The 27247-nt window shown below is 41.1% G+C and overlaps 1 protein-coding gene across 1 annotated transcript; it reads left to right on the top strand.

The window, feature by feature from the left end:
• Positions 1-700: 700 nt before the first annotated feature.
• On the top strand, positions 701-26286 carry smtnl2 (smoothelin like 2). Its single transcript, XM_004075783.4, has 10 exons — positions 701-830; positions 1082-2015; positions 19215-19284; positions 20044-20277; positions 20366-20428; positions 20526-20583; positions 20653-20799; positions 20891-20999; positions 21882-22033; positions 25685-26286. Exons 2-10 carry the CDS (start codon positions 1371-1373, stop codon positions 25809-25811), a joined length of 1605 nt encoding a protein of 534 aa, XP_004075831.1. The 5' UTR covers positions 701-830; positions 1082-1370; the 3' UTR covers positions 25812-26286.
• The last annotated feature ends 961 nt before the right edge of the window (positions 26287-27247 follow it).

The following is a 27247-nucleotide window of genomic DNA, read 5'->3' as shown; positions in this document are numbered from 1 at the left end:
AGCTCAGACAAGGAAAACTAAGACGTACATGGATCTATCTGTCTACAAGGGGATGCATCAGAATGGAGCACAGCAGGGAGCTTGTTGACCCGCCCAGCGTATTTCTCCAGTGACTTTTTTTCATCTGCAGTTTGAATAAAGAAATACTCAAAAATGCAATTTTAAGCTCAATTTTCTTTCTTTCTATATGTTCACAATCAAAAAAAGTGCCACAAGAATGTGTTAAAACAGCATTTTCATCGAAGTCTTTAAGCGTTTTCACTCCTCATTCACAATTTTAGCCTACAGTTTACTGCCTTCTGCTAAGCTTTTTCACATTAGTCGTGAAAAAAAGGAAGTTAAAGGCACGACCTGCAGGTTAATCTCAACATCTTTTAGTGTTTTTATGGAGTTTGTTATTCCGAAAATGATAATAAAGTTCCAGTCCAGCATTAAAAAACTTACCTGGAAGAGAAAACATTTTTCCTGAAAAATGGATGAACAGTTCCTGACACAACCTGTGCATCCTTTCTCTTTTTACTCCGTATTAAATGCTCAAATGAACAGCAGTGATCGTGTTAGTTTACACAACAAAAATTCCATTGTTTTTTACGCCAAAGATAAGTCAGAGGGCAGAATTAAAAGCCCTCCAGTCATTTTTGCCCCTCCTTTACGCACCACACTTTTCCATTGAAGTTATCCACTTCACCACCCTCCTTTCCTGACACCTCCCTTTCTCCTCCCTCCATTGGGCTGGAGAGGAGTGATCAGAGTGAAAGTTAAAGCTCTGCGGCAGACACTTCTCCACAGCTGTCTGAGGGAACGCTGGTGGGCTTCACCCGAGAGCGGAGGTAGGTTTCCTGCAGCTGTGGGAGCGCATTACCTCACTGCTGAGCTGCAGAGCAGAAAGGAAAGCCAATCTGCCTGGAGGAGGTGGTTGCTGCATTTACTGCTGTCACTGTGGTGCTGCAGACCTGATTCTCAAGCTTCATTTAATGTGCAGGAATCTTGATTTATCGTCTTGTTTTACAAAAAAGATTGATGGCAAAGTGTTTTACTGTTCAAAATGTCCTTAATGAGTGACTCTCCGTCTGGTCTTCAGCAGGTCTTTTGGTGGGTTAACAGTTCGATCTTCAGCAGAACGTGTTGGTTCTTGAAAAGCACTGAAGAAGACGCAGCCCAGGACCTCAAATGTCAGACAGACGTCCAGGATTGGATCTAACATAGACCAGACCTTTACCCCCACCCCCCCTCACCTCTCAGGCCCTGTCCGTCAGCCCCCACCCCCTCCAGCAAGACCCTAAGCACGCTGATTGAAGACATTCTTCAGTGGCCGGTGATTCCCAGTCAAAGACGTTAGGCAAAGGTCACCAGTGGCAGCAGCTGTGCTGATGGAAGGCCCGGCCCTGGATCAGATGGGGGATGCATGTCTCCCCCGCTGTCCCTCCCCAGAGGGGGAAACTGTGTGTGAGGCTCTGGCCCGTTACGAAAACACTCTCCGGGAGGCCATCAGGGAGATCCAGGCGGATGTCAGCAGTTTTAAGCTCGGCATGGAGCGTCGCTGGGAAGAGACGGCCAACCTGAGCGGTCCACTGGGTCGTGCTGTAGCTCAGCTGCAGCAGGAGAACCGGCAGCTCCGGAGCCAGCTGGACGCTCTCACCAGACAAGTGGAGCAGCTGAGCGGCTTCATGAGCGACAGCCGTACCTTATTAAACAGTAACAATGGTCAGAACCACAGGGGGGATGCTCTCAACCACTCAGAGAACCATCACAACGCAAAGGATGGGATCTGTGGGAAGGCTCAGAAACAGCTCCACGTGCAGACCTCTGCTTTGGGCAGCCAAACGCAGATATACAACCACCCTCAGCCAGGCCTTTCATCTTCACCTTCCATGTTATCCTCCTCCCCCACTTCCAGCAGCCCCCCTGCTGGGTACAGAGGCTGCTCTATGCTCCTCAGCCCCGGGTCCAGCAGCAGCCCCTCTATCACTCGCTTCTCCAGCCGAGCCATCTTTGCCGTGTCCAGCAAGGCCAACGTGAGTAGACTCCTACATGTCTGCATGCATAACACATGGATCCACACGGAGACAATGATGCTCCTCATGAAGCATCAGGGTTCTACTTTGCATTCATTTAAACTAGCACAAAGTTTTCATTTGGATTAAGCCTGAAAATGTTGCTTTAAATCACTTTTGAAAGAATTGCTCCCAAACTTGGTTTTAACTTTATTACTTTATTATTGAATCCATCTCAGGTACATCTTCCTCCAATGAACTTCCTCAGCAAAGTTCACGAGATGCTGTTAGAAATGTGGGTCACTGTATGGTAAAGTGAGGGTCTGACCTTTGGTGTTGGACTCATCAGGCACTTAGTTGTGAAGCACTCTCATAGAAGATTGTTATTCTGTCCTGTAGCAATTCTGGACTGACCACGAAGTCAGAAACTCACCAAAATCTGCACACACCAGGTAACTGGTGCAAATGAACTTTGGCCAGAGGGAAAACCTGCCTCAAAAAATGATGACATCACAGCGGGCGAAAACATCAAAAATAATGAACAGGGCCAAAATCACTTATGGGGCTAAAATTTTTTTCGCAAAATCCACTTACGAAACTAAAACACACGTCTGGAATATTCAAATGAAGTTTTGAAAATATTATGGGATGGCCACAGGACCTACTTGGCCAGGTGGACATTTTGGTTGTAAAGCGTGAAAGTTTTTACTTTCGATTTTGTTTTTAAGTGATCTTTACAAAATTTTACACAGACTCCACTATGTTCAATGTACAATCCCATTCTAAGTTTTGTAGACCTTCCCAGAAATTTCGAACATTTTCGAAAATCTAACTCCTCGAGCATCATTGGGAAGGTAACTGGGAAAATGTGTTGGTTTTAATCTCTGTAGATTTTTAACAGCGTTAGCTTGGTGAGCTTGCAAAACTGGTGTTCCGCTGTTGTTAGCTTATTTCTTACCAAAATATGGTAAACATTTAATATGGGCATCATTGGCTCAAGCTGAACAAAACAATATAACATACAAAATAAACATGTTAGGAATGTGGGTGCGGTTGACAAAAACCTCAGTTGCCAAGGAAATCCAAAAATTTACTTCTGCAGATTCTTCTAAAAATCACACAGACCCGTTGGCCCTCTCCAAGCGACAAAAAAGTAAAATGGTTGCTATGGAGACCAAAGCAGCGGAAAAGTCGCCATTTTGAAAAGGGTGATTTTCATGTAACCCTTGTGTTATCTTAGATGACCCCACCCTTACATTGACGTGTTCTCCCTACCATGACAAAGGTGGATAAATGTGGAAAGATTTCATGTAATCCATGGACACCAGTGAATTTCACAAATCATTGAAGAAAAAAGGTTCAGCACACTGTCTAGTGGGTCTAGATGACCCCACTCCCAATGTTGAAGTGCCCAGGATAGCACAAGCGTTAAAATGAATTTGTCAAATGCAGCTCTGACCGGGGAGGGAGAGGACGGAACGAAGAGTGAGCAGCGTGTAGCAGCTGCTCATCCATTGAGGGCTGATCAAAAGGGGGCGGCAAGGGTGGGCAATACAACACAGCTTGCTTTTTTTACTATGTAATTGTCACACAAAAAAAAGAAAAAAGTGGATCATTCAGATGTTGAAAATGTGAAATATAGCAAATTAATTTGCAGCCAAATAAAAAGTGCATCAGTCATTAAAACAAGAATATACAATCAATAAGAGTGCCTTGAAATATGGTTGGAATTTAGCAAAATTAAACCAGAGATGTGATCCTGGACGCCTGCGACTGTAAGCAGGCAGACAGAGAATGTGACTGAGGCTCTGCTGTGGATGTGTCATGCTGGCTGTCACTGCGGTTTCACAATAAACCTCCTCCAGGAGGCTGAAGGTTTGATGAACTATGAGGGCACGAGCTGAAAGGCCTCCTGGGAGTGAGGTTAGCTTGGTTCTTTGGACCTGAGAGCCCCTGATGCAGCAGTTCTGCTCAGGATCCAGCTCAGAAACTCAGTTTCACTTCAACATGAGAAAAACTTCATGGGTTCTAGTGAAATTCTTTGAGCTGTTAAAATAAAGTCAGACACAGAGCTTTTCCAGAAGAATGAGTTTTTCTGGATTGTGAAGATGATTCAAAGCTGATGATGAATTCTGAGGTTTCTTGTGGTAATGTGAGCTGGTGGTGACGGCTTGAGTCACTTTTACTGCTCACTCTCTTGGTTTTAAGTTTTATTGCACATCACGTGCTTCACGATCCTCAGTTAGGACGGATTTCTGTTGCTGGTTCCCTTTACTCTCTTGCTTTGCTTTAAATGAATCCTAAATGAGAATCATCTGGCTCCTCCAGTTACTGAATCTCTGAACTTAGATCTGGTTTTCCTGGCACCTTTCTTCACCATGGAAGACAGAAAGTTCTGTCCCATCTTTGTAAATAGTTTGATTGCACACCGTATTCTATCACTCTGTGTTATTTTTTAAACCATACAATCCTCAGGCGATGGACAGTGTTTGATTTTTTCTGGAATTCATAATCTTTCAAGGGAAGGGAAAAGTTCACAAGTGGGTTTATTTCATGAAAATTAAACATATGAGGTGTTTATTGGCTTCCATTGACTTCTTTAAGTGAGTAAAACATAATTCCTCCACAAGTTTCTAACTTAAAGACACTTAGTGACTCACGCCTCAACATGTGATGCAACCAGGAGGCGTGTCAGGAAAAGAACTTAATGATGACAAATTCTCAAGCGAGAGGAGGTTAAAAGAGTTTTTGTACGAACAAAAATGAGCAAAACTCAACTTCCTGATTTGCATTAAAGCTGCACTGGTCCCCATGGCTTCATTGTGAGTAGGTGGTGATCTCCTGGCGGACATGAACTTCCATATTGCTGCACACTGCATCTACTCTCCAATGTTTACAGTGACTCTTCAACCTCCACGTCTGTTCTTCGTCTATACAGAAAGATCATAGGTGCTTTAATTGTGAAGAGTTTAAGTTTTAAAGAAAACACATGTCTCATTCACGTCAAATTCAAAACCATCAAATTCAACCATCAGCCAACACAAGATGAAAAAAACGTGGCGTCTTTCAAATGACAAAGATCTTCAGATAAAGTCGAGATCTTCCTTCAAATCAAGTTATTTCATATATTCAGAAAAAACACAGCATAATTGTTACATAGGAACTGCAGAGCTGCATTTTTTCCCCATTTTTGGGTTATTTTTTCAACTGCTTTGTTTTACGGTTCGAGGTTTTTATTTGGCCATTTGTGCATTTTGACAGTCCAGGCACTTTAGAATTCTTTTGCAGTCAGTGGAGCTTCTCATTAATGAATGTTGGATGATTAGGAAAGACACGTTATAAATTTATGGTAAAGTCTAAAGCAGAAGAAACATTCTAGGGTGGACATTTTTTAACCCCAGAGATGTGGCGACATCTAAATAACACGTGTTTTTTTGACACATCCCAACACGATCAACGTCAATCAAATGATTCTGATTCAGTTTTGCACCGATATGCAACACATTACTTACATAAAGTGCTACATAACAGTGCTTTTTACTGCAAGGAAATCAGTTGATTTAAGCCAATTGCATAAAAATTTCTCAACTTTACAGAGTTCATTCCAGCACAAGGTGTTAAAAGGTTAACTATATGGTTAATATATGGTTAATATCATACAGTCGTGTACTGTGTGTGGTGATATGACACACACACTATGACTGGATCAATGGTCTGAATTGGAAGTCACAAAGCGTCACCATTTCATTCTGTTAGTTAAAGTAAGTTTATACAACTTAACTGATCATCTGATTCTCAGAGCAGAATATTGGATTAGTCTTAAGCATAAAGAGTGGGTGTTAGATCACGGGATCAGGCTGATCTTACCATCGGGCTGTAAAACACAAAAACTTTTTCCTTTTGTTCACTTGTTTCTCCTTGTTGGGATTAATAAAGTTTTCATTCATTTAAAATCAGAAACCAAAGGCAACTTTTACCATTTTTTTTAAAGATGGAACAGGAATTCCTCCAGCGTTTTGGAACGGGTGCAGCTTGACAGGAAGAGTTTTTATTCATCCAGCTTTTTTTTTTTCATTTCATGCAAAATTATTTCTATTAAAATGGAAAAGGCCTTGCAGGTGCAGGAAAAATGTAAATAGTTTACGCAAAAGACCAAATTGGCATTTATTGCTGCTGTGTGTGTCCTTGTGTCAAAGAGGATTACATGTTCACTTTTATTAAAAAAAAAAAAGTTTCTACTTTCTTTCACAGTTTTTGCTCAAATACGGCTAATTTCATCAGAGTTAGATGTTAAAATAGTCTGAGTGCGTGAAGGTACTCGCTCTCATTATGCAAATGTCTGTTCCTCGTGGATCTGTTATTACTAAACTATGTGAGGTGAGGAATGTTATCTGCTGTGAAATCATGTGGTCAGAGCAGAAACAGCACAAGAGCACCTTTGTTTCCCGGGGTCTCAGCTGTGGGAGATCCCCCGGTATTATCTGAACACGGCTTCGCCAAATATCCCCCACCCACAAAGGTTTGCTGCACCTTTTCCCCAACCGATTTCTGCTGGAAATCATTGCAGTTTTATTCCTATGTCAGGAAGAAATGAGGAAGTTGATGAACATATATTACAGTTCTCTGTTCAAACAGGTCTGATAGGCAAATAACACACACTGCAGGCATTCATAACTGCACCAGTTCAACCTAATTTGACTTTATAGGCCTGGGTCCACCAACACACTCTCCAGCTGTTTTGTGAGTAGATGAACACACCTACTAGCATAATTCACAGCCAGGGCGCACCTGTAGCACTTCAGCGAGGTTGAGTTCATCTCACACCTGTGGCTCAGATCTGTGAGGGGCGCTATTAAAGAAAAAGAAGGTCCTTCCCGTTCCTCATCTGCTTCTCATAAATGTGTCTGAGGATGTTCTTCAGGATTCTTTGAGGAAACATCTTCAAGTAGAAACCATAAACCAGTGACTCATTTTTTAACCTGCAGATTCAAATGATACGAGAGCTGGACTCAATGATCCTTCCCCCTGGCATTCCAAACAGGAAGTACGGTACCCACTGGTTAAAAGCTAAATCCCCATAGACTTCTATAGATAAATCCAATAACTATTACACAGTCATTATATTGGTCAGACTAACCGTTATTGTTCGGCTACATTTTTTTTTTAACATGTTCTTGAGAATCCTCGTTTTTTATATTTTTCTGTAATTCAAGTTAATCAAGTTATAAACTGACCAATTAGATGCCTCAAAAGAAGTAGGTGGAGCCTGCTGGCCTCCAAATCCAATGTTCAAAAAGTTTGATTGACAGATTTCATGTAGTCCACTTTCAAGTAGTAGGGGCTTGGCCTTGCAACAAGCTCACTCATGATTGGGTAGAGGGGTTGTTATAAGATAATGACCGACTCAGACCAATCACTGTTTACTGACTGACGTTCTCTGGCTCCAACATGGCAGCGTCAATATCGTAGAGAAAAGGCGTCTGAATTGACTTCATTTGGTTGGAGGTGGAAGTAAACCATTTTCTATGGGTGACATCACACTCACTCACTCACTCACTCACTCACTCACTCACTCACTCCAGTTATTAGATATAGTTCGTTTTTCAAGTCGAGCCTAAAGTCTCAAAACAGGTTGCTAAAATGAAGATTTAATTGTTCCAAATTGTCCTGAAATGACTTCAAAAAGCTGGTGTGGATTAAAACAAACAAACAGGTAGTTGGAGTTTCTGGATTCCCCAAAGCAAAAGCTTATAAAACAGAGGCATTTATTGTTAAAGGTGAAAGCTCTCGAATTAAAATATTACAATCTGCTAACAAAGATTGTTCACAAGTCCAAAACCTCAAGTCCTAAAAATGTGAGACTGAAGTGCAACTGAAGTCTGAGTTGCTGTCTTTGCCACAGACTGACAGCCCTAAAGGCTTTTGTTGGAAGCAGCAAAATACATGAAATCGTCTGCATTTCCATTGTTCCTAAGCTATTTTTTGTATGCATGTAGATTTAAACCATTGAGAAAAATTTCCCATCAGACTTCACAGTCCCAAACATTTTCATTTCAGTGTTCCTAACACGTGTGTCTCATCCTGTCTCTCCTCAAAAGCAATGTCTATCTGTTTGGGGTTTTTTTTACCAGAAACTGTTGGGATAAATCCAAAATGCAAGTGACTGGGCCTGGTGGCAGAAACTCCATTTGATAACTAAACTTGAACACGGCAACCCCTATGGAGATACAAAAAGATGACAAAACAGATGACCTGACAATGAAGAACCGAAAACCCGACACTGAAATACTGAATCATTTACAGAAATACAGACAGCTGTGGATAATCTACAACTCTGACCACGCAGGTGTGACTAACAGGTGACAACTCTAAACAGATCTAAACTAAAGAAGAATCCCTGACAAAACCAAATCTAGGAGCACAATCCTCACAGTTTTAGTTTTCCCATATTAAGCAGAATTTATTTAAGTCTCTCTGAGACACACAGACCTAAGCTTCTCTGCTTGATCTCAATTCTTCCCCATTTTTTTAAAGTAGATGTCCTATATTTTATTTTCTATGAACTAAACTGGCTAAATATGAGAGAGGTTTCTCAATGTTTTTTGTGCTTCCTCTTTACTAAAATATATACTATATTATTTTTGATTTGATTTTGATTTGAAATGGTTTATTTCGAGCAATCAAATAAGAATAATACACAACAACAATCATCAGTTATACGTTCATACAATGATGTATCAAACGTAGGATAATTAGACATTAATTAAATATTGCTTGAAAGGAAGTGGAAGGAAGTGAATTTATATAATCCCACCCCTGTTCTTCCGTAACCATTTTATTACATGATTTATCATCATCCGGTTCCTAGTTTTTACTAGACAGAATTAAGAATCCTAATGTATCAAAAAAGCACATGACAAAGATGAAATACTTATTATGTAAAAAATAGAAAATCTAGAAATCAACATGGCAAATGCTGATCAGTAATCTAAAATATATGCAGATTATGTTAATTACACAAGTCATGTATATGATTAAAAATAATACTATATTAATAAAATAGACATAACACTGTTTTAAAAATCTTCACAGCATAAATTGATCAAGCATCAAAAGCTATTTTTTAACTATGATAAGGTAATGCTGTGAAATAAAAAAAATGGTCCATATTCTGTCGAATGTCCAAGGTTGGTATTCCTTCTAATGCTGATTAACAGCTGTTCTTCTGGGTTAAAACAGAGTTTATAGTTCTCTTCGCTGTTATGTCTCCAGACATTATAAGACATTATAAGTAAACATTATGAAATATGACATTCCTTTAAATGTAAAATAGTTACTTTCAGATTTTCCACAGATATTACAAAGAAAGAAACCGAGAAGTAATACATATTTTTTAAACAATTGCTTTTAAATTATAATCTGTAATATGTGGAAATAATTTAGCAATATTTGGTCACCTCTTTTTGAGTCCATATGACATACTTCATTAATTCATGTGTTTTTATTAAACAATCCTAATACCTTCATCTTTTCTCCTAAAACTGCTCTAGACCCAGATATTCTTTTATTTTGAAGGAGTTATCTGGGATTAGACTATGGGAATAAAAATTGTTTTATCTGTTAAATCTGCTAAAATTATTCTATCATTTTCATTTGCTTTCTTTTTCTAAAGCAGTATTGTCATGCCAACTCAAACAGGCACATAATCAATTGTGTAAACAAAGTAGACGGTTACAGTTCAAACAGCAGAGAGCTTTATTTTGGGATCCTATGCATCACTGAGACTCACTGAAGTGTAGAGATTATAGATAAACCTGTTGGGATTTGCAGCTTCCCGGGGAGAAACTAAGAAAAAGAAATCGGCAGCTTCTCTGCATATTAATGTGAAACAAAAAATGTAAAAAGGTAGTTTTCCTTAATGATTAATGTATTTCCTTAATCCACTGCTTTGAGTTAACAGACCCTCCATCACGGCACGTGGGACACAACATGATTCTCTGTAGCAGCAATCTATGTTGGTGTCAGTCTCATCTATATTTTGGGGAATCTGAAACCAATTTCTCGGGTTTAAGTATTGAAAATGTCTTCATGTGAACTCTTCTATTTTCAGATCTGATAGAATTTACCTTCCAAAATCAGCAGCATTTGCTAGATATGATGATGTTGACTCCACAAGATCTCTAGCTTTAAAGTGGTCTTTTTTTAAACACTGACATGTAACACCACATAAATCCATGTGAAACACTTCATTTTTTCAGCAAAGAAACAAAGTTCTTTTCGAGCTGCAAACATCACACCCTTGTTGATCAAATGTTTTGCCTGTATTTATTAGGAATGTTCTGTAAATGCTACACCAGCTCCAGCTACAGCAAAAGAATCTCTGCTGCCACCTAGTGTTTAGGATTGTAATAACAGAAAAAAGCAATGTAAACAGAGTTTTCACGAATCATTTCCAACACTGGTGAAGGTGCTGTTTGGTCTGTGTCTGGATTTGAGACAAAACTACAAACTAGTTTTCCCAATCCAGAAAAGTCCCTGGCTCTGGTGGTTCTGGAAGAATTTATCTGATTATCAGGCCTCTCTTCAAACTTTATGTGTGAGCAGACTGCATTAGAGCTACAGGCTTTAGAAACCACCTGCAGGACGATCTTCCACAGTGCTAGAATGGCGTTGTTTCAGCTTTAATGCCCACATTTACAAAGAAAGTTAACAGAAAAATTAATTGTTGTTGTTATATTCTTATTCGGTCAAACTAAATTAAAAAAAATAATCTGCAAATTGGAATGAATCCATGGTGATCTATGCAGTTTAGTGTTATTGTTGTTGCTAAGTTTTAGTATTTTATGCACAGAAACTGAAGATAGGATTTGTGTGTCCTTATCAACTGTCATGTAATGTTTGTTTAACCACTACGTGATGCAGGTTTAGAAGTCAGGGACGGACACTACGTCATAACATTAATGATAACAGTTTGGAGGTGTTAACAGACTAATAAACTCTATTTTGCGATGAAAAAAACCTTCCAATAGGCTAAAGAGGATTTTGGCCTCCATCACCTTTTTTATTTAAGTGTTGAGTTCTGGTGAAGCAAGCAGCAAAGTTCAACATTAAGAATATTTTCTCACTCAGTCAGATTTCATATAGAGGCAATGGTCAATGCAAACATAATTTTTCTGTTCAGAGGTTCACTGAGCCGTCGCATGACGTTGCTCTACTTTCTCGTTTGGAAACTCACTTTCATTTTTCTTCATTTCATTTCATTTTTTCTTCCTGACCCCACCCCTGCATGCCACTTCACTGCAACCGACACAACGCATTCCTTTGGTGTCGGCTAATTAGTTGATGGGCTGATCAGATTAGTGGAGGCGGGTCAGTGGGGTGTCCACGGCCCCACAGGGAGAATAGGTGAGTTAGATTTACTGCCCAAAACCTCCCCCATGTCATGTATTTGTTCTTGATAGATAATTTGTTCACTTTCACGTTATGGTGAAGTCTGAAAAACAGTAAACAGGAATAGATCCATTACTAAGGCTTCACAAAAACTACATTTTAGTCTTTGTTTAGGATGTTTTGTGTCATTTTTTAATTTCCTTCAGTTTGTCATGTACAGAGATTCTACCGAATAAATGGCTTTTATTATGAAGTCTTTACATAAAAAAGAGGCAACAGTCAGAAGAAAGAAGATCTCCATTTAGAGGAGCATCTGTACCACACTTCTTCTTCTTCTTCCTCTTTCGGCTTCTCCCATCAGGGGTCGCCACAGCGAACAAGTCGCATGGTAGATTTGGCAATGTTTTACGCCGGATGCCCTTCCTGACGCAACCTTCTCAAACCGGGCTTGGAACCGGCAGAGCTAGAGAAGGGAACAGGGAGCAGCCCGGAGTCGAACCCTGGTTTCACGGACGGCAGGCGCCGCAAACCAGCACGAGCTAAACCGGCTCCCAAGCATCTGTACCACACACCAAACTTAAACTCTCTCAAAGGAGCTGAACCTTTACACATTTCTGATTTGACCTTAAAACCCCTCCTGTTTTCATGTGAGCTGTTAGATAATCTAACTTTTCAGTGTTTTGGTACAAATTTCCACTCTGGAACTGCTTTTTGCTCTGTCTTCCAGTAACATTACACAACTCCAGCCTGATTTTATCTCTTCCTTACCTCTGCTCAAAGGCTTGCACGTTTCAACAGCAACCATTGCAGCCTGCACTGTTTTGGTTTTGTCACAGTGTGAGATCAGGTTGATGGAAATGTCGTAGGGTGAGGGTTTACACGTGCAAACTGAAGCCTGTTACACACAGTCTGTCTTTAGTGATGAGTCAGAGAAGAGTAATCTACAAAAGCGAGCTTGGAGTGTGTGTGCACAAACAGAAGGAACACTTTTTCCATTCTCAAGCAGTAAAAACTGTTTTAATCCCTGAAGGGGATTATACAACTTTCTCAATTTCTCCAAACTCTGCAAATTTGATTAATCTTGATGGTTGTGTTTTGGTTCATTAAAGATAAAAAACCTGCATTGTATTCATACCTCAGAGGCAGTTGCACATATGGTTACTGAAGCCCAGAGCTTACCTGACTCCATGGATAAATGCTAGAAAATCAGAAAAGACACAGGTCTACATTCTTTCTGCCCAAGAAAGGACTTAAACTGGCAGCAAAAGACAAAGTGTGACTGAGCTCAGATGTCAGACTGATTCACAGCAGGTCAGTGAGCCAGAAAAAAATAATCATCTCCTTAATGCAGGAATACCTTTAGAAAAATGCCAGACACAATGGTACGATCCTATCGCCGCATTACAAGTGAAGGCCACAAAGTTTAAAGATTTTTTTTTTCCTGTCTTTTATTATTTTGTGGAACTCAGTATCTGTGAGACGGTTAACTGGAATTATTCGAACATTCTGTTAGAAACATGGTTTTGGACTTTTCTACCCACAATACCTTTTCCTATTGATTTTACTATTTAAACTTGTAGCAGAGGAAAAATTGTCGCTGAAACTAAACTGCTGCTTCTTTCTATGACAGTGATCTTTAGGTTGTCCTCGGCTTTGCATATCCATTCAGTTGATACGAAAAGCCGCTTTTGTCTGCGTCAAAATCAGCTGATTCACGCTGATCACATACCGGTAAACGTCCAAAAAGTTATGTTTTGTTAGTGAGAGTGTGTTATCTAGGTGTCACGGGCCACATCTTCACTGTTAAAGGATTAAAGTTTAAGAACAACTACATAATGTTCATGCCACTCTGCCGCATCTCTGTGTTATGCTTAAGGATTAATTTTACAATGGAAACCCAGAAACAGTTATTCGGCCATGGTACAGATGTAGAGCGTTCGACCTCTAATTGAAAGGTCGCAGGTTCGGGTGTTACAGTGGAGCCGGCATCAATGTGTAAATGTGTGCGTGTATGGGTTAATGGGACTGGGACTATAAAGCGCTTTGGGCCTTCAACGAAGACAGTAAAATGCTATTCAAGCAAACACCATTTACTATTCAGATTTAAAATTAAGACAGAATTAAAAAAAGATAAAATAAAATGATTGTTGATTTGTCCCAAAGTGAGAAAATTTACAAAGAAGCGCAGTTTGGGAAAGAGTAACTGTGTGTGTGTGTGCACATGTGCATGTGTGACCAGGTGTGTGTGTGTGTGTGGGGGGGGGGTATGTTTGTTGTGCCTGTGTGTGTGTCCATGTGTATTAGTGTTTATATGTTTGTTGAGTGTGTGTGTTTATGTGCGTCTGTGTTAATGTTTGTGTGTGTGTGTTTTTATGTGTGTGTGTCCATGTTCATGTGTGTGCGTAGGTGTGTGTGTGTGTGTATATGTGTGTATCTTCATTGTGTGTGTGTATTTGCACCATACCGGGGCTTCAGCTCAAGTATGCAGCCACTCCCTGGCTCCCCCTGGTTCCCCTAATGACTTCCAGACAAAGGGCCGTGTTCTCGTCTCCATGGAAACGTGTTCATGGTCGCTGTGACCATCAACCTGGCTGCCCTCTGGAAGGAGGCGGCCTTCCTGGCAGTCGTCTGCAGGAGCTGAGGGATTGTAACTCCACTCCTGGACTGCGTCAGCTGGCTCCACCGTGGGAACGGTCAGCGTGTTTCAGCTGCAGGGTTCTGGATTCGTGCCCTCAGGGTACTTTGCGGATCAGTTTTAGGGGAGGGTGGGTGGCACAGATGGAAGGAGGGGTGCTGGAGATTCTGTCTGAACTCATTGGATGGATTCAGTCTCTGATTGGATGTTTAGACGCTCGTCAAACAGTCTGTCAGTCACAGCAGAGGAAGCTTGTTGATGGAGGATTGGCTTTGATAACATGGAAAATTCTCCTGCTGGGTTGGAAAGTCGAGTGATTTCACAAAGCAAACAGAAGAAACGCTCATGGAGGTGCCAACAGAAACACTAAAGTCACTCCGTTTTCCAAAAGTCATCACAGCAATCACAGACAGCTAACAAAAACTGTCACTAGAATGGGAATAATGTAAAAACAACTCTATAAACAAATATACAACACTTCTGAGGTAAATGTTGGAATTTACAACCAGTTTGACCAAAAATCCAGACTCTCAGTCAGAAATTCTGGGCTTGTCTGCTTGTCTTGTCTGCTGCTGCTCCCTTAGAGCTTGATGGGACCTTATGGCATTCAGTGGCCGTATGGGTCAGTGATGTTCAGGAGATCTTCAGATCTTCAGTCTCTGAAGTTAGGTTTTCAAATCCTGCTGACTTTGCAAGGAGTCCATTAGAAATTAAGAAATTAGACAAAAAGAGTGAAGTTTGTGTGGCCATTCTACTGGCACCCTATGGGCACTTACGTATCACGTGCATACCCCATGCATGCATCATTTGTGGGCAGTCAGTAAGGAGCCAGTTTGTGTACCTAAATAACAACTAGAGTGTTGGGTAAGGACACCATACGACAGCGTCACCCGTACGTCAAAGGAGTGGGCAACTCGCATTAGCCTTACTTTACGCGGGTCAACCCCCAAAATGATGTAAATCTAATTATCGTAAGTCACATTACATAAGGATCTAAATGACATCATAGTGGCTCATTCAGTAACTAACTGAAAACCCAGAAAAAAGCGACTTTAAACTGCTTTTCATTGTGATGTTGTCAGTTCTTGATGTCAGCTTGATGAAGAAAACGGAAAAACATGAAAACACTTTGAGGTCAGACGGCTGAAGCTGATTATTTTTACAGCAAATGTTTGTCTGTATGAACACAGGTTTTCCTCGTTCTTTGTGACCACTCTCTGGTCATGAAGGATTTGAAACTTTTCCGGCTCTTGCTCTCTATTTGTGCATTTATTCTTATAGTTCTTCGCTCATAAGTAATACACTGGCAGAGAATATTTAAGGCAACTTTTATTTGTATTTACCAAACATAGTATTTAAACATAAACAACCAGAAAAGCCGAAAATTTGGGTTTATGAGAACTTTTGTCTGCACAAAATTTAATGACAGGAAAGTGGACCAAACATGTTTATGATCTGAAGAATTGTGCACAACCTTGAAAGAGTTCATTTGTGAGGGTTGTTACAAAAATTCCTCCTCCTTGTGCATAAATGACACAAAAACCTGCCTCAAAAATGCCTGACCTTTAGCTGCATTAGGGCCTGTCTGGTGGCTGGGAGCTATAAGAATAAAGAAAAAACAACTTAATTCTGAGAATAATAAATCTACATAACATAATGAGGTCACTTCCTATGAAATACTACAATAACACAACTCTGATGTATTCATTAAGATGCATTTGGATGAAAAACTTTTATAATTTACTTAAAGAGTATATACCACGTAATACCAATGTGAACATACCTAGTTTTTATTTCTGCAAGTAACATGTAATACAGTATAATTGTTCGTTTACACTCCAGTTTTATTGGGTTAGGGTTAGTACTTTCTGTGTACTCACTACCTTCTTACAAATAATAAGTACCATGAAACACACTATAGCATAACATGTAAATTAACCATTCCTTAAATGGTACTTTCTGTTTTTTTATACTCTCTTCTCACTAATAGTAAGTACCATGAAAAACACAATAACGTAAGTACAATGTAAACACATATCGTCTTACATACGGTGAGTACCATGAAATGTGTAAAAATTTACTTAATAAGTTGAAAGTAAATTCTGGGCACTTCTTATGTGTACTTCAAGGGTCATTTCTGTTTACCTATAATCTTGTTACATATGGTAAATACCATGAAACATACAGCAAAGTAACAGGTAAATTCCAGATAAACTACTAGAAGTGTCCTTGTTGTGTCCTAACATGTGCTAAGAGACACATAAACAGAGAAATAGAAGACTCCTACCAAACAAGAGACACATAACAGAACACATGAACACCCAGTATGTAAAATATATAAGAATACCTAGGTTGTACCACTAAAGTAGTAATAAATAGAACCACAAAAATACATAGCAATTACCATGTAGGTCACCCAGTAGGTAGAACAAAAGTACCAAATTAATACCACTTAAATGTCCATTAAAGACCTACTCCAATGAAAATTGTGTTTTTGGTATTGAGTATAGGGCGACAGTGGCTCAGGTGGTTGAGCAGGTCGTCCAATGACCGAAGGGTTGGCGGTTCGATCCCCGCTCCCACCAGCCAAGTGTTGTTGTGTCCTTGGGCAAGACATTTCACCCTCCTTGACTCCAGTGTGGCTCCACTGGTGTGTGAATGAGCATGAATGATCCCGGTGATGGTCAGAGGGGCCGTAGGCGCGAAATGGCAGCCATGCCTCTGTCAGTCTGCCCCAGGGCAGCTGTGGCTACAACCATAGCTTACCGTCACCAAGTATGAATGAGGAGTGAATGAAAAATGGACACAATGTAAGCGCTTTGAGTGTCTTGAAAAGCGCAGATAAATCCAATCCATTATTATTATTATTATTATTATTATTTCTTTATTTCTTTATAAAGTTCCTCTTTGCTGCATTGACAACTCTCTGATGACAGTCCTTTCTGAGCTCCGGTCTTTAGAAAGAGCTTTAGGAAGAAGGAAGGAGATGTGAAAGGCTGCAGATCACTAAAAATCACACCAACAAAGGAGCGTCCACCCTAACAAAGTTTCTAAATTCTGCATGAAAAAGAGTTTGGGGCGTGTTGGGGACGGTTGGGAGAAGCTGCCTCTCTGCGTTGGTGCAAATATGTTTTCATGTCCTCTGCATATAAAATATCTATGCGTGTGTTGGCTGCTAAATTCAGCACTGACCTAAGAGAGAAGCTCTGCCTTTGAAGGCTCCCTGAACACTCTCTGACCCCAAATGCTGATGAATGGCTTTATCAGTGACCCACTAAAGAGATGCTGTTTCTATTTACTGCCTGATAAACATCATGGAGGCGACGTGCAGGCCAACGCCATATGGACAGGGTGGAGGAGACATCAGCAGAATGTTCTGCCAGCAAGTAGAGCCTTGTGATGGCATTGGAGTCTCTGTTATCACATCTCAGACCAAAACTGATCATCTGACTGTAAAGAGGGTGACATGCAGGCAATCGTTCTGCAATTTGACTCCTCCTCCTCCTGCTGTGGACCATTTTCACGTCTGCTGTATGAAACACTTCAAACCCCTCTGCCCTACACAGTATCTTCTGCAGGAATCCCTCATTAAATATATCAGCGCTGCACACGCACGCACAGATGTATATGCAGAATCCTAACACATGTGAGCCCCCCAGCATTCCTGGATGATGAGCTCAGTCAAACACACATTTACAGTCCCAGCAGTTTCCTCAAGCGAGCGCAGCGTGGCGTGTGCGCACACGTGTGAGGAGCAGATCCTGTGGTGATTGTTTGATTCTGAAAATGTCCGTCTCCTCCTGACGGAATATTCAGATAAATAAAGAATTTATTTTACTTATCAAGACAAAGCTGTAAAAAACGTCTTTTAACACACATCCTTAAGTAACTTTGTGAAAAAGGTGGTGAAAGCTTTTACCCCTCTTGCTGCTTTCTTGTGTCGAGGTAAAACTCCTGAAGCAGCATGTGGATGTGAATGAGCCTCCAAATGACTTTCTCCAGACTAGGATTTCACTTTAGGAAGTTTTTCGTTATTTTGACTGCTTGGTTTGACTCAAAAAACACTAAACACAGAATCAAATGTTCATTTTTGTTTTGTTTCCTGAGTTTGTCCAACATGGCAGCCTAAAAAACATGCATGGGGCACATGAAGACGTGCTGGTTTTTGCTTATCTGGCTTTGGAAACTGATAAGAAAGTGATTGCTAGAGAAAATCTGCTCAGCTTTTACTGTTGACCTCATTGCTGGTGTCCCGTGCTGGGGGTGTTGCGGTCATTAGGCCGGGTGGAAAATGGCTGCTCGGATCACAGCCTGCGGGGTGTGCAGAGAGACTGAGGCATCTCCTCCGGATGCGATTAGGCTGTCCCATGAGGCTGATTGAATCCAGTTGGAGGAAAGGAAGCCTCTGCTGCGAGGTCATGCTGACCGCGGAGACAGGAAAGAGATGGGGCCTTAAAAATAACGAAACATGAGCCAGGGACACTGATGGTATGACAGTAACATGTGAACTCTCAGAACTGGATGGACTTCTGGAAAGTCTCTCCTCTCTGAGACAGATGGTGACAGAAGTGCCTCCTTAAAAGACCTCAGATCTTATCATGAAGGAGAATAAACAAACAGCTGAACACAAAGATGCTGCTGTCAGCAGGTTAACGCCATTGTTTGTATCAGAGAACTGGACCCGAGCAAGTTTGACGTCATTCATGGAAGAGGGTTTACTTTCTGCTCCAACCAAATTAAGTCAATTCAGTTCTCAGTTTTTCACAATACGGACACCACCGAGCAAGAATGGTTATTCTCACAAATAGAATGACAGAGTAATAGCTGTTTATTTCTCAATGGAAGTCTATGGGATTTTGGCTTCTTGGAGCCAGTGGGTACTTCCTGTTTGGAACGCCAGGGGGAGGGGTCACTCTGTCCACTACTTATATTCAGTCAACAGTCGTCACTAAAACAACACAAGCCCAGTTTAGGAATGTTCACATTTTGGGGAATCTACACACCTTCCTCCTTGTGGGCACTCTGAACAGTGTTTACTGGGTCAAGACTGAACTGGGTTCACGATCACCCTTTCCAGATACCTCTGATTTAAATTAGAAAAAGTCACCACTCTATCAATGCTCTGCTATTTGTCCACAGACTTGTTTTCAAGTGCTTCTTCAGGAATTAATTTATTATTTCTATCTGTCTTTCAGAGTTCTGAGCGAGACGACCCGATAGACGTCGACCAGGTTCCAGCCCAACAGAACGGACACTCTTCCACGGGTACGTCACCTCTTGGTGTTCCTACAGTTTCAGATTTTTTAGTAACATGTTTGTGCATCCAGTTTCTCTGACACAACATTGTAAACTTCAATAAACCTCAGGGCAACTCGACCTTAAATTCTTCACATTTTTAGAAGGACAGACTCAAAACTGCTGTATTAGCAAACAGAAAGGGAGAGGTTTACATGAAAGGTTGACATGAGCGGGAACGTGTCAGAGTAAACTGAACGGGACTCATGGTGGGGGTTCCATTCTCTTTTTTTTAACCTATCAGAGGACGAGCTGTTCTTTTTTTCTGAAAGGAAATTACTGATAATAATGTGATTCTCAGACTGAGAGTTTAGGCAGTGAATACATCCAAAGCCATTTTCACTCACCGCTTTATCCACATGGTGAATGAATAAAAAACCATTGTGAAGCCACTTTCTGTTCTCCTTCTTCTTTTTCAGTATTTAGGACTTAAGTAACTCAGTACTTCTGTTGATGCAAGTGGAAGCAATTAACATTTGAGTTAGAATTCAGAGAAGTTTGAATTGGATAAATAAAAACTTCAGATCAAATCCCATCTCATTTGTTCTACTTTCTTTTTTGTCTTTCCTTCTGAAATTGTCAGACATTTCCACATTAATAATGACCATTAACATCAATTTAGAAAAACAGAATCAAGTCGAAAGTTTCTCAAAAATTTGAAGAGAATCATAGAATCCATCCTTTCCTTTGTTGTCTTGGAAAAATCGTTTTTTATTGTTCTTTTTTCAGTTTTGGGGAAGGTGTCCCCTCCCTCCAATTCTGTGCACGAACACGCTGCACAGGTTTCCACGCGGATGCCCCACCTTCCCATTACAGCTACAACCAAGACTGCGGAGGTTAAGGCTTCTCCAAGCAGTCCTGCTGGACTCTTGTCTTCTCCAGGTTCTGACATCACCCCTCCGGGTCAGTCAAGTCCCAGCAGCCCCCAAGCCCAGCCTGCAGAGGATGCTTTAACCCAAGCAGGTTCTAAATATATGAGAATAAAACTTGTGTCTTTTTTTGTGCTGGTTTTGTCGTTCCTCCAAATGTTAATGTCTCTTCTTGCCGTCAGTGTCGTCTATGAAGACTTGGACTCCGACGGCCTCCAGAGCTCTGGGATCTCCGGGAGTCCAAAGTGAGTCAGAACGTTTCTCTGAATTGGGCCTGAGATTCGTGTCCCAAATATGCAAACTGTTTTACTGAACGGGTTTGCTTTTGTTGCTTCTCTTCAGTGGACAAATCGCTTTCAGCTCCAGCTAAAACTGTGACTTCTTCAGGACCACAGGACATGTGAGTGCACGGTGGAGAACACCTTCAACGACACAACGCATCTGTTCCTCACAAGTTTTTATACCGCAGAGACGACGAGGTCAGCGACGACAGGACCCTCAGCCATCTTGGGGAGAGAAGAAGGGACCTGGTGAGGTCCCAGACCATCCCCCGCAGCGCCGGCGCTCAGGCTCGTCGGTCCATTTTTGAAAGACTGAGCTCTGGGACCAGCAATGGGTTAGTATGAGTGGAGCGCATCATCCACTTGGTGTGTAGACACAGCGTTGTTAGACGTCCTGTTTTGCTCTGTTTCCCTTGTCTCGAGCAGCCCAAAATCAGCCAGCCTGAAGCGCTCTCAGAGTTTTGCAGTGTCCAGCGCCAGCACCATCAAACAGATTCTTCTTGAGTGGTGTCGGTCCAAAACCATCGGCTACCAGGTAAAAACACCAAAAACAGTTCACGAGTTTGTCCATCCATTTGGCTCACACCGCTTTTAGACAAGACTTTTCTAGATCTGCACCAAATGTGATCAATTCCTAAAAAGGGGTTAACTTTGAAAATTATGTTAAATTAGATATTTTATTTCAAAATGAACAGCAGTTTCCTTTGAAATAATTAATGTTTGGAGATGGAGAAGCGGTTGATGTTTAGAATTATTTCAGATATTTGGAGATGAAAAATGGTCAAACCTATACGGGACACACATGAAATATCAAGGTCATAGACTGTTCTGTGAACCGCAGCGAGAAAAAGTTCATTTTTTACTACGGGCATGCTGCGGGAAACAAGTCGTTGTGAACACTTATACAACACATACATTGAAGTAAGCATGAAGTAGGTGAGACATGGGCCTGTCCTACTAATTTTTAGTTTTTTTCAACCCCCTAAAACCTGCATACTGCACAAGAAACCTGTGCCTTCCCTGCAGCCTGCCAGCCACTCCATGTGGAGTGAATTATGCTCCAGTAAGCATGGCAAAGTCAAGGCTCTTAAAACACGCAGCAACAGCACAAGCAAGTCAAAAAAATGTTTAGTTGACCACTTGACATGTTGAATTCTATTCAAGGCAAACTTCAGAGCAGAGAGCAGAGTCTGGAGATGACATGGTTTCAAAAACATGCGTCATTATGATGAGTGAGGGCAGGAAAGAGGGTGAGAAGTCTGTTTTACCCATCATCTGAACACATGCGAGGAGATGACCTCATGAGATTACAAACAGCAGATTGGATTTCTGGTTCCTCCATTCATCAGTTCTTCCTCTGTTTCTTGATGCAGAAGCCTGTGCTCTTCATCGGGTTTTTCTCTGTGTTTATCTGCAGAACATCGACATCCAGAACTTCTCCTCCAGTTGGAGTAATGGGATGGCGTTCTGCGCCCTGGTTCACTCCTTCTTCCCTGCAGAGTTTGACTACAACTCTCTGTCTCCCGCCAACCGCAGGCACAACTTTGAGCTAGCCTTCGCAACTGCAGAGTGAGTAATCAAGACAATAAAAAATGAAAAAAGGACATTTTTCCCGGTTTTTGCAATTAACTGTGTCAAAGTTATTAGCTCCAGTTTTAACACAGGTTTTTTTTTTGCATTTATTTATTAAGAAATCCTTTTACCATTGTGAATTGTATTCTAAAGAAGAAGACAAAGAAATAATAAATTAGTAAGAACCCTATTGATTCAACAGAGGGATGCCAGACAGAATAATCTGCAGTAAAGCATGCTTTTCTTTGTGAATATCGCTGCTTTACATGGCTCCTGCAGCTTCTGCTGTCTCAATCTTTTGTGCCAGTTTCACTTCATGTTTCTGTCTTGAGGATGCAGAAGCTCGATGTTTTTCCCATTTTCAGCCTAAAGGCCCGTACACACCGGGACGAATATTCGCCAGGCGTTATTCGCCAGCGTTTTTCGCCACGTTTTTTGTGTTCACATCCAGGCGATTTTCGCTGACGATGAGCCGAGCGAACATGCAATTTCCTTCCCTGACATTAGATGGCGCTTAATGTAAACAGAAATACTCCTGTACACAAGGTGGCGCTGCGCAACTTTACGCTTCTTAAAGTCGCTTTTCACTCAGAAGAAGAGAGCAATTATTTACGCGCTTGTCAGAATAATACAAAGAAAACGTGAATATTTCAAGCACCAGTAGCTCCAACTGGTGCTTGGTTCGGGAATATTTTAGAATGTCCGTCATTATTTCTTCGCGGCAGTGTAGACGCTACTTGGCGTCTATCTTCTTCGCTGGTATGTGTGCTCAGCAAGGCAGTTTTGTGTTTGAGCGCCCCCAAGTTGTGTTTTACTGTAACTTCAGAAGCTCCAGACACGTGTGCAAAAGCGGCATTCTCATTGGTCGAATAGATTTCTACGCAACGCGTCGAAAAAAAAAAACGAACCAGAGGCGTTTTTTTTTTTTTGACGCTTTGACGCGTGGCGTTTTTTCGCATCGGTGTGCACACTCTCATTGGTGCCCTTTGTTTAGTCACGAGGCGTTAAACGTCGGCGAAAATCGCCGGCGAAATTCGTCCCGGTGTGAACGGGCCTTTAGTTGTTTCAAGATTTAATTGAAGAACTCTCACCTATACTGAGCTTCAATGTTAATAAAGGGACTTGTTAAACAAGGTCTGCGCAACTGCTGTGGCTTCAAAGCTCAAACCATCACATTTCCCCTGCCATGCCTTAACAGTGGGACTGTCCTCACTTTGGTGTCATCTGCAGAGCTCTTATAGATTTTCCAGATGTAGTCATGTGACCCTCAGTTTGTGTTCTATTTAAACTGAATAAACTTTAGTGTGAAGTAACCATCAGAACCAAACTCTTATGCTTCAAGTTGTTGTTTACTTAAATGCCTGATAACACATGTGTTAAATCCAGTCTGTGTGCCGTTTTTTGACGTGTTTCTCCAAACACGTCTGACCTTCAGCTGAATGTGCCGACATGTTTATTTCTGTGAAAATTAGTTTTCCTGTCGGATGATGGATTTGAATGTGTGCAAATGGTTTCCACCTTTCGGAGCCGTTTCTCAGAGATGGTTGCTGATAAGGTCTGATTTTGACAGCGGGGTACCCCTCCCCCCATGCTCCAAAGCAAAGCCATTCTTGCTCTGCTACATTTTAAACATGTTCTTGACAATCGCTCTTTTCTTGATATATTTTATGTAGTGCAAGTTATAAACCGACCAATTAGATGGGTCAATAAATGTAGGTGGTGGCTGCTAGCCTCCATGTCCAACGTTCAAATCAATTAAATGACAGATTTTGTGTAGCCTGATTTCCAGTGATAAATGGTAAATGGCATAGACTTATACAGCGCTTTCTACCCTCTTTCGAAGGCCCAAAGCGCTTTAGAGTCATAGTCCCATTCACCCATGCACACACACATTCACACACTGATGGCTGCTCCGCTGCCAAACACTGGCGCCAACCTCTCACCAGAGGCAAGGTGGGGTTCAGTGTCTTGCCCAAGGACACTGTGACTCATGGGCGTGCAAGGCAGGAACCGAACCTGCAATCTTACGATCATAGGTCGACAGCCCTACCGCTGCCCAACGGCCGCCCGTGGTAGGGGTGTGGCCTTCCAACAAGCTCACTCCTGATTAGTGAGAGTGGTTGTCATAGAAACGCAGATTTAGACTGACTCAGACTGCTTACTGATGATTTTTGTCTCTAACATGGCAGTGTTTGTGTTGTATTTTTTTTTATTTACCAAGGCTGTATCCCACCAAGGTGGGGTAGCCTAGACAAGGCACACAATTTTAGCTCCCTCTGTCTCTTCCCCAAACCCTCCTCCTTCAGTGTGTGAGTGCGTGTGTGCGCATGTGCGTGTGACTGGTTGTGTTTGTGTTGTGAAAACATGAATTGATTTGGTTTAGCCGGAGGAGGAAGTAAACCATTTTCTGTGGGTAACGTCACACTCAGTTGTACTGATAAAGACAATGAGCAGAACCCAGACAAAAGTCACCCAAATAATCGATTCATGAGGCTACGGAATGAGGCAAAGGCAAGGCATCCATGGAAAGGCTTCGCATTAATTTTCCTTTTATTCCTTCAGTGTTGGTACTTACTTGAAAGGACCTTTTATTTACCTTTGTGGAAAAACCATTTGCCCTTCAGACCAACTCACCCTTTAAATTACAGATTGCACCTGTTTCCTAAGATAGCAACGCCAACAGAACAAACAATAGAGGCACAGGTTGGCTCCTACAGTCCTCTTGAATATAACATTGGAGGTTGGGCACCAATTTAAATATCTCAATATTCAACAATCACATCCGTGAGCAGGAGCAGCCCACAGTTATACTTCTCCAGTCACTATGATGTGGTTAATTTCCCAGCTGGCACTAAAACTGCTTTATTGCTCCCTTATTTGCCCAAATGTGTTGCTGCGTTTTTTTTTCCTTCCTCTGTTTCTCATTTAGTAAAAGGTGTGCATTCCTTTAGTCTGACTCTACCGTTCACTGGAACAGGGTTCCGACCACACACTTCTGCACAGACGACACAGCGGCTGGAGCTCTCAGAGACGCTGAGGCTTTAGGGGCGCTTCAATTGTTTACTGCTGTGGGATTAGGCGGCTTTGAGTGAAAAACAATATTCATGTGCAGGAAATCAATCCTCTGCATCCACTGACAGCAGCTTTAGGCTGACCTCTTAATGAGATCACAGACTTACGGGAAAAGGAAATATAGATACCTTATCACATCCATCCGATTGCTCTGCAACCTCTTCAACTCAAAACATGTTTGTTTTAGGTCACTGTTTTTGATTTGGACCGACTTATCAGGATTAAGATACACAACTTTTTGTGTTGCATTACTCGTTTTGTGTCTCATCTGACAAAATGAAACAAATACGGAGCAGGTCTGTTAACACAAAACTGTTTGTTGAAACCGTTCATACCAATCGATCTGGGTTTACAGCCAGTTTTCCATCCATTCATTCAAGTTAAACATAAGGAAATTTGCTTTTGTGCCATCGGTTTTCAACTTTCTTGAACTAAAACAATTCTTTGCACATTTAAGCAGCTTCTAATCGCAAAACATGTTTTTAAAGTCTGAAATAAAAGATAAACTTTACATTTGAAAACCAAAGATCCAGCTGCTGAAAACTCTGTCCACTGTTTTTTACTTTCCATCTCCAGAGCAAAGGCGGGCTGCGACCGCCTCATTGAGGTGGATGACATGATGATCATGGGCCACAAACCCGACCCCATGTGTGTGTTCACCTACGTCCAGTCCCTGTACAACCACCTGCGCAAGTTTGAGTGACACTCCGACAACTTCCATTGACAAAGAGGGCAGCCAGCTCACCCTCTGAACTGTCATGGAGTCCAGAACTGAGAGACTTGGTCAACGGCGCCACCTGCTGATAGAGGAAAGACTCTGAGCCAAGACAGGCACACAATAGACAGGACCTGTTTGAACAAGAAGAAATATATGACTTTGCACTCAGTGCTGGTTTCTCCGCAGCAGTGCTTTTTTTCTTTTATCTTTTTTAGAATAAGAATATTGTGAAGAATTTATTAGATTTTTTTTTATATAGGTTGCCACACGGATGTGGCAACTTATGGAAAAGCAACATCGACGTCTCTAAAAATTGTACGATGCTCAACTTGGTACGTGTTTCTGAAAATATGAAGATGTGAGGCGTCACTTTCCACCCATATATGCTGTAGAATGTTGTGCTTTTTCAGGATAAAAAAATAAAATGTGTTGCATGTGGTCCCCACCTTTTCAAGGAAAATGTGTAGCTTTTTGATGAAAGAAACTTTTTCTTTTACTCTGATTGGATCTTTTTTCCCCCAACATTTTACAAGAAAAAATACTTTTTAAAATAGCTTTGATTTGGAGGTTAAGACTCACAACCTATTCCCACATATTTATGTTAATAATTTAATCCTTAATTAGTTACCAAATTAATTGATGATGTAAAATAATATGTTGGTATTATTCAAAGATCCGCTTTTGCTTAGATAAAATGCAAAGTTATTTAAAATGTCAGTGATGAAAGCATTTTATGTAAAACTACCGTATGCTGTCTGAGGCAGATGCTATGGTTTGATGTCTACGGTGGCCGACAGGGCTCACACTACATACAAAAGAAACAACGCAACAGCATTACCCGAAGCACAACGAAATTACCTGCAACACAACGACATAACCGCAGCAATAGCATTAACTTCAGCACAACGGAAACAAGGACTTTTTTTTCCCCTACCGGCGGAAAACAACAATTCAGTTTCAAACTATTCGGCGCTCCTGAGAGCTACGTGATATTTGGACAAGATTAGAATATTTTCTTACCAGATAACATAATTTCTTACAAATATACGTTTGTCTAAAAATATAAATTTACCCAGCTCTCCACATAGTGACATCTGCATCTAACGCTCTTTGTATTTTTTTTTAATTTACGAGATTTTAAGTCGTAAATTTATGAGATAAAAACTTGTAAATTTGTGAGTTTGTTTCTCGTAAATTTACGAGAAAAAGTCATAGATTAACGAGGAAAACACACCAAAGTTTTCCGTTTATCGGAGCCAAGCCAGAAGATTAAATATGTGGAGCCTTTTGTGAAGCTTTATTTCCGGATAGGTGTAAAAAACAAAGAGATTCTGAACCTTTTGGCGTCTCAAAATCAGATTATTTTTAGTGTAGCAGTCTTTCCGGGGTTCGGTGTCATTAAAGCGGAGTTTCATATGATA

Source organism: Oryzias latipes, chromosome 13 (genome assembly GCF_002234675.1).
Source record: "Oryzias latipes chromosome 13, ASM223467v1".
In the NCBI taxonomy this organism is placed as follows: Eukaryota; Metazoa; Chordata; class Actinopteri; order Beloniformes; family Adrianichthyidae; genus Oryzias; species Oryzias latipes.
This window is presented reverse-complemented; position numbering and strand designations above follow the sequence as displayed.